We start from the raw sequence: 12,346 nt of genomic DNA, 5'->3' as shown, positions 1-12,346 counted from the left end.
CTAAAGGGCAAGAGATATAGTTAGACAGCACAAATTAACTCCTTAAGTATCATTGCAACTCCACATCAGTCTTTGGGAGTCTATACGTTAAGGAGCTCTTAAAAACAAAAACAAAAACAGAAACTCAATATAACTCAACAGTCCTGATAGTTTATAATGCATATACAGTTGGTTCACCTGCATCCTTTTGATTCTCTATTTGAAAGAGAGAGCACAACAAGGAGAGAAGAGAGAGAGAAACAAGAACACATATGCAGGATTAATGAGCAAATGGACCAAAATGCCCCCCACTTATGTGTGATACATGATATTGGAAGGAAAAGGTTGCCCTTGGGTTCCCACCGCCCCGAAGTGTGGGGGCCAGCAAAAATAGGCTCCTTCACAGAGGTGGAAAATGCTGCACAAATAGAAAATTAGTAAAATTAAGTTTAATGTGAAATCAAGCTATGAAACATACACGAACTCTCCAAGTGACAATTAAGTCATATGTTCTAGCCAGAGCTTAGAGGACAAGGACAAGTCAAAATCTCCAGAGAGAACAAGAAAAAGCTTCCCAGCTTGAAAGAGAACAGACAGGAGGCATATAAGATCTAATTTTTACAGAGAATGGACCACCTTGTGTGATCTTATACCCAAAATAGTTTGACATCTTAAACATGGAAAAGAAAGCATGATTTTGCCCCAACTGTCCTTTATCTGACACCTAACGCATTGCTCCCAGCCTAGCGGCTACCTTTTGATTGTGTACCAGTGACAAGCACTTTACAAATTGGGGTTACACACAAGCAAAGTAAAAATGCATTCAGGTCACAGACAGAGAATAACTGAAAAACTTACGGACAAATCTGAGTTCATCACAAACAAATGGCTTAATTGTCTAACCTGTTTTAGGCTGATAAAAAGTGACTGGACTTCTCACACTGGGTTTCACAGACAGAATCAACAGACAAGCCAATGCTAAAAAACTTGAAGCAAGGAGAGTGAGTTGATTTGGATCTGGATTTTCTTGAAATAATGAAAACAGAAAGAGTGAAGACAGCATGGCGAGGAGGTGGTAGGTACTCACGAATGGTTAAATCCATCACTTGGGAGGCCAAGCAGAAGACAGGATGCTCATACATTTCTCTCTTTTTCCCTATAAAAGAGGATTTGGGCATGCAAGAGGCTTAGGTCAGAGGTAAAGAGGTTAAAGGTCATAGGTTAGAGGAATACGTTACATTAGCTCAAAGGAAAATAGCCACAGAGTATTTTGGGATAAACACAGGATAAAAGAAAAAGGAGTTTCAAAATTGGAGATCTATTGGATTAACCATTCAGCATGCCGTGAGTCACGAGAGAGATTGTGACCATGATTTTACACGTCTCTTTAGAATTGTTTGCAAGAGTACAATGACCAAAAACATCATGAGTAAAGGGAAACAGAATTTCATTGATTTAAGGCTCCAAGATACTAAGGATTTCAGACTTTAGTATCTAAGGCTCTTGAGGTATTTCTTCATAAACATAGTCTCCAGCAATATCACTACAACTTCTTTCCAAAATTCTCAGGGGACTAAGCTGTTAGTGCTCACAGAGGGGCTCAAATGTAAAAACATAAGATTTCTTTTCTGAGCATAGGATCGGAACCTTGTAAAAGAAAGTTGTTTGGTAGCAATATCTTCAAAGCTGCAATGTCTCAGCCTACGGTGGACTATGTTCATGAAAGAAAACCTGATACATGCAGCCAGAGGATGTTGGGTTGTCTGAATTAACAATCCCAGCATGCTTTGAAATTGGTGTCACAGCCACTTTTGCAGAGGTAACATCAAAAAGTGGCTGAGCCAATCACGGACAAGGAAGGAGAGAAGCGGAAGAGAGCAGGTAGTGTGGAATGAGGTACTTCTCTGAAAAGAGAGTTGGAAAAAAAAAGATTGGTTTCTTCAAAGAATCCCCAGACCTAAAAGTCACAGTGCAAAAGATAATTAACACAACCAAGAAGAATTGAGGCACAAAAGGAAATTACAGATCAGCTGATCTACTTTGGAAATGAATGCATTTTTACTTACAGATCTTAAAGTTTGTTTTTGGATATATTTATCTGAAAGAAGAGAGCAGATCTTACCAAAAGACTAGTAATAGCTAGACCAAGGCCTACGAGGCAACAGCCATGGCAACCGAACGTTTCTTGATCCCATCCCGTCTCTGGCCTTGCCTAGAATTATTAGGTACCTGGTTGACTTTACCAAATACAACCAATCATTATGTCCTGGGAAGGTAAGTGCTAGAACAATTATTTGCTAACATAGCCCCTTAATGATCTTCTTGTTCCTCTATTTTTGTCACTCATTACCAAGTCAAGAGTTGATAAACATCCTTTTAGTGCCCAATTCTTAAGTGTTTCTCCCTGGGTGCATAGCAATGAATTCATTACCACTGGTACACAATTTGCATTGTCAGACAGACAAAATTGAGAGAGGACATGTAATGTACAGAACACTGCGATTTGACATGATCTTAACCTAATTCTCTAAAGAAACAAGGACTTCAGCAGGGTAAGTGATAGGGTTTTGGTGGTTGGTTAGACCTTTTTTTTTTTCCCCCCAGTCAAGTCCTGAAGGCAGACAATGGGCATTTGCTGGTTTTAGTCAGGTGTTTCACATGTGAGAGAACATCAGATTCCAGAATGCGGACACATTGAGTTTTGCACACAGAACTTCCACATTTATACACTTACACCACTGGTCAAGTTGGGTGTGGTTTTCAAATCACCCTATAGCAGCCAACAGGGTAACAATGAAAAGTGATTAATACCTTTGCAAATGAATAGGTCCCAAAGAACCATATCTTCTCAAGTAGAGTTTACTCAAAGTGCCTTTTGGGTGATTACTTGGTCATCAGTGCCTGCTTCCCTAAAACTTGAGAGGGCACTGGTAACAACCATCCTAGGTCTGGAGCAACAAGAATGAATGAGATCTAAAACAAACCAGGAGCTATCAGAGACAGCTGGACTCTAACCTGCCATCAAGTTTGAAATGTTACCAAAAGACGATACTTTCAAGGGGCAAGAAAGAGTTAAGCAAAATCTTGATGTTGTTTCAGTTCCATGCTTGTTCTACCTCCAGTGCTATCAACAGTGGACAACAAAGGGCTTTGTTTTCCTCTATTTAAGGAAGGTAACAATCCTACAACTCTTTCATAGGAAAACATTAGTCACAGAGCAAACTTAGTGCCAACACAGACTCTCAGAAGGACCTTAGTTACCTGATCACATCTTACACTCAGTATTCTTCCCTTACAAAGACGGTTCCCTTTGCCCCTGTTCTTCATTCATTTATTTGGCCACAGCCAAGGAAGCTTTCACATTTCAAGTGCTTTCAAGTTTCAATTTAACATACTCAGATGGACCACTATTTTCTAGTGCCCATTAGAAAAGACAGACTCTTCTTCCCCAGGGAGGCATACCAAAATTTAAATAAAAAACTGGGGGCAGAAGGGAGCCTTACCTTCGATTTTGGCATATTCTGATAGCCGGGAATAGTTGACTAAAGCAGCCTGCTCTAGACATTTCCGGATGACTGTTTTTACCTCTTCTTGTGGTACCGGGGTCACGATATCTTTCATCAAAACCTTTTGGTGGAAAAAAGAAAGATTATTGAGATGGTTCAACCAAATGTGTTACTCATTTATATTTCTTAAAGAGGTTGAGTTTAAAATGAGTTGTGAATGCCTCCTTGTGACTTAATATTGATTGAGAGCCATCGTTAAAGAGAAAACACAGAACCATAACGCACAGATAGGATGGCAAAGCCCATCTATGAATCGGGGAAGGGCCAGGAACATATCTTCAATATATGCTAACTATTTGGGAGTCTGGAGATAAAATATCTAGAATTTTGGCAGGTTCCTCACGTTTATTCTGGTATTTGATGAATGGTAAATGAAGCCTTGAAAAATGACAAACTAGGTCATTCAACTACAATATTTCATTACGATTATGTTCATATCTGTATCTATGTAATCTGTCTTTTACTTTCATTCTTACCCTTTCCAAGAGTGATAGAGTAGCTTTTAAAGCACCTTCAGGTCGACCAAATGGAAAGCAATACCTAAAAAAGAGAAAATTCTTCAGGTTGCCCAAATATATTACATTTTAGCATGAAATATGCTGTGATTTGATTCCTATAGCAACTCTTTCTGAGGAACAGAAAATGCTTTTTATTTTGTCACGTTGTGTTATGTTAATCTGAATTCACACCATATATGTGTGTATATAATGTATATATGTGTATGTGTGAATAATGACTAAAGAGAGACTCTGCAAATGTCTGCAGCAGAAAGAATATTTAGAGTGATGACATAAGGCTCTGTTTAGATTTCTATTGTGAAGGAAAACCATTTGTTAGCTCTCATGTGACCTTCTATGTGATCACAGAGACCAGCACTAAAAAAGTATTAGTTGAAACAGGTTAAAATCCAAACACACTTATTCAAGTCTCCAAAGGATTACTATAGGAAATGAAGCAGTGTATTTTGAACAAATTCATGCTCTTGGTAAGTATTCTTCTTTAATTGTGATTTTTAATTGTTATTTGATCTTTTGTTATTGGCAATACCTCTTGTGTACAGTGTGTAATCAATAAAAATTTGTCCAGGGGGATTTTGGTGGTGCAGATGGAACTATGTCCTGGATTCTAAGAGTTCCATTGACTATTTCAGGCTGTTACAGACTCTTCCAGACACTGTTCCTTATGATACAAAGGGACCAGCAGAGACTACTTAAATTCCGACTATGTAGATGCAGGTGTCCTGTAGATGGCCTGGCACAAGTCCTTAACTCTCTCAGCCTTGGGTTCATTTATATTTAATGGGGATTATAATAATGACCTTACCAAGTTGTTCTGGGAATAAAAAACTGAGTTAATGCCTAATTACCCTCTAATCCGGTATCTTGTGGTACAGGAAATGTTTAATAAAAAAGCAACTATTAACTATGCTATTATAAATGTTTTTACTATCTTTGAATTACAATTTCAGGATCTCTAGAACCACCAATGCAGCATTACAAATGTCTGGTTGGCTGCAAGGGAGAAGTGGGCTATACGGTGCAAGGCTGAAGCCTTGGACCTGCTTGCTGTCTTGTGTGTGGGGGGAAGAGTCAATCTGCCAAGGCTGATCTAAGTTTCTCTCTTTCCCTGCATAGACAGCTAGTCCTGTTTCTGAGGTAAGGGAGAAAGTGGAGACTCTCGTGTGGGTCCCACTGCCTTCCTTCCCTGTTTATGTGATCTGATTCTCAGGATTTTTCACTGATCTAGGAACCTTGAAGAAACTTCACCTTCACCTTTGTTAATAGATTTTAAAAGAACAGACTGATGACCAGAGTCAGCTTGCGCAAGAAGGGCTCTGTCCTTTCAGTGGAAATAAAACACACAAGAATGCAAAGTCTTGGGGTGCCTGGGTGGCTCAGTGGGTTAAAGCCTCTGCCTTCGGCTCAGGTCATGATTCCAGTGTCTTGGGATCGAGCCCCACATCGGGCTCTCTCCTCGGCGGGGAGCCTGCTTCCTCCTCTCTCTCTGCCTGCCTCTCTGCTGCTTGTGATCTCGGTCTGTCGAATAAATGAATAAAATCTTAAAAAAAAAAAAAAAGAATGCATAGTCTCCTGGCTATCATGGAATGCTGTCCTACTGGTTTTCGCTTCCATTTAGTTATTTCTAAATCTCCAATATGTCTCCTGATAGGTTAACAGTCAGAAAATCAAGCCCTTTATTTGCCCCTCCCCAGTGTCACCCTCCTAATAAACCCCTCAACTCAGATCCTCACCTAAAATGTGTAATCTGATTTTCCAGCAGAACTCGGAGTCTCTCTTTGATTTCTTCGAAACGTTCCTTTTCTTCAACAGTCACGGTTCCAATTCCATCAGGCCTGAAAGAAGACATGTCATGAAGTGACGGGAACCTCATATGCTGACACCATGCAATCAAATCTTTAGCAGGAGGAAACTGTCCATTTTAAAAGAATGACTATAATGATCAATGTGACCTTAGGAGAAGTCCTGCTTTTCAGGTCTGGCTACTAAGGGGCATGGGATATTTTGGGGATTATTGTCTGGAGATATTTGTAGAACTGTCGCTCACTTATTATGAAATGGTAAAATGTACAAACTGGTGGCTCTAAGGCCCAATTTCTAGACCTTTTGTTTGGCTCACAGCTTCTTAAGATTTTGAACTCTTTGCCAGCATTTTCAAAGTTAGGAAAGTCTTATAACGCAATTCTTTTGAAAATTCAGAACAACTGGTGTTAATCGGTGAGTGCCAAGTAAAAGCTACTTCCTTAGCTGGGGCAGGCACTCACCTGTCCACATCTCTAATTTGTATCTCTCTTGTAGGCTCCTAGGTTTGGGAACCCTGAATCATGGACACAAATTTCTTTTTTTTTCTTTTTTCTTTTAGACTTTATTTATTTGACAGAGAGAGATCACAAGTAGAGAGAGAGAGAGAGAGAGAGAGAGAGAGAGAGAGAGAGGAGGAAGCAGGCTCCCCGCCTAGCAGAGAGCCCGATGTGGGACTCGATCCCAGGACCCCGAGATCATGACCTGAGCTGAAGGCAGAGGCTTTTAACCCACTGAGCCACCCAGGCAGCCCCAATGGACACAAATTTCTATGAAAACCAGGTGCTTTGTAAATGTCTGTCTTTCTCAGTGTTAAATGTTCTTAAGTGACTCAATTTCCAGCTTACAATTATACATGTTCAGATTAACTTAAGCACTCGTGTTTTAACTGAAGAAACAAACTACAAAACATTGTGAAAAGTAAAAGACACTGATGAAACAAATTAAAGAAAACAGAAATCAGTGGAAAGATAATTCTGTATTCATGGATTGGAAGAATTAATACTGTTAAAAGGTCTGTACTGCCTCAAGCCACCTACAGATTCAGTGCAATTCCTATCAAAATTCCAAAGGCGATTTTTACAGAAATGGAAAAAACAATTCTAAAATGGAATTATATGGAACCACAAAAGACCCAAATAGCCAAAGTAATCCTGATAAAAAACAAAGGTGGAGACATCACAATTCCTGATTTCAAACTCTGTGACAAAGCTATAGTAATCAAAACCCTATGGTACTGGCATGAAAACACACACATAGACCAAAGAACAGAACTGAGAGCCCAGGAATAAACCCTTGCATATATGGCCAACTAATATTTTTGACAGGGGACCCAAAGACACACAATGGGGAAAAAATAGTCTCTTCAATAAATGGTGTTGGGGAAAACTGGATATTCACATGCAAAAGAATGAAATTGGACTCCTATCTTACATCACTCCCAAAAAATGAGCTCGAAATGGATTAAAGACTTAACCAAAAGACCAGAAACTGTAAAAATCCAAGAAGAAAACAGGGAAAAAGAGCTCTCTGACATTGGCCTTGGCAACGATTTTTTTTGATATAACACTAAAAGTACAAGCGACAAAAACAAAAACAGACAAATGGAACTACATCAAACTGAAAAGCTTCTGCACAGCAAAATGAAAAGACAATCTATGGAATGGGAGAATATGGAGAATATATTTGCAAACCCTCTATCTTATAATAGATAACAGAAATATAGAAGTCACAAAACTCAATAGCAAAAACCCACATAATTCAATTAAAAAAATAGGTAGAGGACTTGATAGACATTTTTCCAAAGAAGACCTAAAAATGGCCAAAAGATACATAAAAACAACACTAAGCATCAGGGGAATGCAAATCAAAACCACAATGAGATATCACCTCACACCTGTCAGAATGGCTAGTATCAAAAAGACAAAAAATGTTGGTGATGATATAGAGAAAAGGGAATCCTTGTGCACTGTTGGTGGGAGTGCAAACCAGTACAGCCGCTGTGAAAAACAGTATGGAGGTTCCTCGAATAGTTAAAAATAGAACTGTCATATGATCTAGTAATTCCACATGTGGGTATATATCTGAAGGAAAGGAAATCACTGTTTTGAAGATATATCTGCACCCCTATGTTCACTGCAGCATTATTTACAACAGCCAAAAGATGGAAACCACCTAAGCGTCCACTGATGGATGAATGGATAAAGGAAGTGAATGGATATATTATGTAAATTAAGTAAATATATTATGGAATAGATTTATTTTTAGATGATGGGATATTATTCGGGCACAAAAGAAAGGAAACGCCTGCTTGTGACAACATGGGTAGAACTTGAGTGCATTATGCTAAGTGAAATAAGTCAGAGAAGAAAAAATACTCTGTTCTCACATGCTGAATTTGAAAAAATCATACTCATAAGAACAGAGAGCAGAATGGTAGTTGCCAGAGCCTGAGAGGTAGGGGAAATAGGGAGCTGTTGACTAAAGGGTACAAACTCCCAGCTATATGATGAGTAGTGTACAGCACAGTGACTATAAGGAACAGTACCTTATTTATATACTGGGAAGTGGTTAAGAGAGCAGATCTTACATGTTATCACCCCCACCAAAAAAAAAAAAAACAAAACAAAACGGTAATTCTGTGAGGGGATGTGTTAATTAACCTTGTCATAATAGTAATTTCACAATATATATGTGTATCAAATTATCACATGCTATATCTCAAACTGATACATGGTATATGTTAATACCACAATAGAGCTGGGAAAAAAGAACAAACCACATATGATGCTTTTGATGTTAGTGAACTATTGCTCATTTTAATAAAAAGAAGGACCTTAGCAAAAATAAGTGAATTGCAGTTTAATTGCAGTATTCTCATATTTCTGAATCACTATTAGATTCACACACATTTTTTCCTATTTGCTTTGGACCATTCAAGTTGAAAATACAAAGGGAAGCTGCATATTTATAGCCCAAATTTATCTGTGCCAAATTAGACGTAGGATAATCTGACCCATTCAAAGACTTCAGCTTCCCAGATCCCGTAGTGACTTGTTTTGACTACTGGCTGAGCCAGTTTGCAGATTGGTGTGTCACCATGAAACTTCTATTGGAACATTCTTCAGTTTGCAAATGCAAGTCATCTTGAGACCAAACAAATGGTCTTATTTATAGGCCTTCTCAAGGATCCAGCATAAGTTGGGAAAATCCTGTATACTAGACCAGTCTGACTGCACAAAAGACTTGGCAAATGATAGCAATGCACCTCCTGTTAGGGGTTAATCGGTCAGCTTCCCTTCTTCTTAAATATTAAAAATGCCCTCGTGGGGGGAGGAAAAAAAAAACAACAAGAAAGCTTCCCCTCCCCCACATTATAAAAATCACCACTAAACGGTAAAATTCTATAAAATCCATTTCCTCACAATCCCCTGAACTTAAAGGAAGAAACAAGACCAAATGGTAAATATCAGGTAGGTTGTTGGAATCTGTGAATATGCCCTTATTTTCATAATTTCTTGAAAAATCTTAAATGTTTATATACAAAGTTTATTTAACAACACTTTTTTACAATGAAATATCCATGAATCTGTATTTAAGTCTCAGGATGAATTCACTGGCCTGCACAAAATACATGTGACAGTTTTTTGTGGTAACTTCTCATGTTTCTATTATAATCTACAACTTTCTTTAGGTATGGTTTTTTAGATTTAGATTTTGCTTACACAAAATATAGCTCTCTAATGCATTGAACACATTTATACAATTGGTATGTGCATGCACACACTTGATTTGGGAAAATGGAAACCGTTTTAACCATTTGGTTTCTTAGCAGGGCATTAGCCCAGAGAAAAATGCTATTAAATATAATTTACAAATCAGGGGCACCTGGGTGGTGCAGTCGGTTGAGTGGTGCAGTCGGTTGGTGGTGCAGTCGGTTGAGCAACTGGCCCTTGATTTTGGCTGAGGTCATGGTCTCAGGGTCCTGGGATCGAGCCTTGTGTGGGGTTCCACACTCAGTGGGGGAGCCTGCTTGAGATTATCTCTCTCTCTCCCTCTTCTCCTCCCCCTCCCCCTGCTAGCATGCACGCGCACGCTCTTGCTCTCTCAGAAATAATAAAGTAAGTAAGTAAATAAATAAAATCAATCTTTAAAAAGTATAATTTACAAAGAGGAGTTTACAGATGACAGGAAAAAACACGGAAACCATTTCACATGGGCAGCCCAGAGATGTGTGTGGCAAGACAGAAGCCTCCCTGATGAAAATCACCCATTCTTCACTCAATAGGCCTTCTAAGGCAATTATTAGGCAATTAGAAAGTAACTTTTGGATTTGTTTTTGAGATGATAAAAACTAAGCATTTAGTGTGTGCCTGGCCTTCTCAGTTAATCCTCACCACAAAGGGTATTATTATGAACATGAAATTTGATTATATTTCTTTCCCTTTTGTTCTGATGATTCACATTTGTGGTTATTTAAGGTAGCAGCCACTTCTACTTCCCTGACAACCTCTCCTTCAACTCCTTTCTGAACACTATTAATCTCACTACTCAAAAAAGGTACATGACTAAAAATTGTATTCTTTTCTTAAATTTGCTTAATTGCCTATGTCACTGTGAATGGTTTTCTCTTAAAATAAATGAAACAAACTAACTTTATGTCTGGAAGGTAAGTAGTACAGAATTCACCAACAAAAACAGGTGATTAAAAAAGTTATGATTTGACATTGAATGCAAATTTGTTTGCGGTTGCCAGAATAGTGCTAGAATGGTACAGGGGATAGAGGATGTTATTTTACAAACCGAGGAAGAGACATGCAGTAATAATAAAATTTGCCAAAGATCATAGGTTGGAATTATATCAGAAAGTAAAAATATCCTTTTGAGGGGTGCCTGGGCAGCTCAGTGGGTTAAGCAGCTGCCATCTGCTCAGGTCATGATCCTAGAGTCCCGGAACTGAGTCCCGCATCTGCCTCTCTGCTCAGCAGGGAGCCTGCTTCTCCCTCTGACCCTCCCGCCTCTTGTGCTGTTTCTCTCTTTCTCTCTCAAATAAATAAATAAAATCTTAAAAAAAATACATCCCTTTTTGGGGTTGAGTTTCACATAATTATTTTTGGAAGAAAATTCTGTCAATTTATTTTCTGTTGATCCCTATAACGTGTCAATGTTTATTACACAGGCTTAGATTTCTATGGAGCTACTAACTAAAAATCCTGGCTCAGTATTTTGGGGAACCCTATTCTCACAGAAGTAATAAAATACTTTTCCTAGAGAGGTAACCCTCAAACCTAAGCATGCCTCAGAATTACCTGGAGGATGGGGCTAAGAATTTGCTTTTCTTCTTTTTTTTCTTAAATCTTTATTTATTTGATAGAAAGAGAGAGAGCATAAGAGTCTGGGAAGAGGGGCAGAGGGAGAGTAGAGAGAGAATCTCAAGCAGACTCCCTGCCAATCCCAGAGCTGACCATGAGGTCACAACTCAAGCTGAAAACAAGAGTCAGCGCCCAACCAACGGAGCCACCCAGGCACCCCAAGAATTTGCATTTCTAACAAGCTCTCTGATGCTGTTGGTGCAGGAGCCACACTTTGAGAACTGTGCTTTAGAGCAAGGAAATATTTGGTAAGTCGCTCTTTTAATGGCTGAAAGGGTACGTTTGATTCAGTGTTACCAATTTCCCTTGGATTGGAGTGAGTTTGGAAGCAGAGATCTTCTCCAAGTGTAATGGTCCATTTACAAAGCCATAATCCCCTCCAGTGTGGTGTATGTACTGTTTCAAGGTATCATCCCAAGCAGTGCTAATTGTGAAATAAATAGAGGAACTGTATTGGTATCTCTCAGAAGCCCTGTGTTTTATTTTTGTTTTTGTTTTTTTCTGGAAACATTTGGAGGTGATTCTATAATTGTCATAAAACTGGCTCTGCATCTTGCTCCCTTCCCCATACTTCTGACACTTAAGGAGTCACAAAGAATGAGAGAAGAGGGATAAAGTTGGATTTTAAATTCCTAACTAGTAAATCCCAGGCTGAGATAGGTCTTTACTTAGAACACATATTTAGAAGCCCCAAATCCCCCATCCTCCTGTGTCCTGAATGGTGCATTTTCTGCCCTCTTATTTTTTGGCTTCTTAGCATCCACTGTTGCCTCTTAACACCTGACTGTCCTTTGGAGGAATGACCTTGGCCACACTGTGATTATTCTCGGTGGGGATGTGGGGGGGCGAGTAAACTGGGATCCTATTTTCCTGTTGTTTATTCTAAGGGCCTTCCTATAAACCAGTGTCTGTCTTTCATGGTCACTGCACATATAAGCAGGGCTATGACCTAAGCTCAGCTAACCGGACACCACACGGAGAAACCACACGGAGTAAATACTGCAAAGATAGAAGAAACAGGTGCAATTTGCTCACCCTAGCAGCTGTGCCCTGACCAAAGAGACCGTCCTCATAGTTCAGTAGTTCTTAATTTTTGGTTGTACTTTAGAAC

At 39.1% G+C, this 12,346-nt stretch overlaps 1 protein-coding gene across 25 annotated transcripts in view; it reads right to left on the bottom strand.

Moving 5' to 3' along the window:
* CADPS (calcium dependent secretion activator) overlaps positions 1-12,346 on the bottom strand; it is a 477,655-nt gene that overhangs the window by 114,151 nt on the left and 351,158 nt on the right. For 9 of the 25 annotated variants that reach the window (XM_047690232.1, XM_047690260.1, XM_047690359.1 and 6 more), the window contains 5 exons: positions 5,797-5,898; positions 4,022-4,085; positions 3,483-3,606; positions 1,067-1,135; positions 178-195 (listed from right to left, as the gene is read on the bottom strand). In XM_047690232.1, coding sequence (XP_047546188.1) covers positions 178-195; positions 1,067-1,135; positions 3,483-3,606; positions 4,022-4,085; positions 5,797-5,898 — 377 coding nt within the window. The remainder of the gene's footprint in view (positions 1-177; positions 196-1,066; positions 1,136-3,482; positions 3,607-4,021; positions 4,086-5,796; positions 5,899-12,346) is intronic. The other 16 variants (XM_047690321.1, XM_047690347.1, XM_047690397.1 and 13 more) reach the window with 3 other exon arrangements.

The sequence above is a fragment of the Lutra lutra genome, chromosome 1 (assembly GCF_902655055.1).
Source record: "Lutra lutra chromosome 1, mLutLut1.2, whole genome shotgun sequence".
In the NCBI taxonomy this organism is placed as follows: Eukaryota; Metazoa; Chordata; class Mammalia; order Carnivora; family Mustelidae; genus Lutra; species Lutra lutra.
The sequence above is the reverse complement of the archived record's forward strand: the minus strand, read 5'-3'. Positions and strand labels throughout refer to the sequence as shown.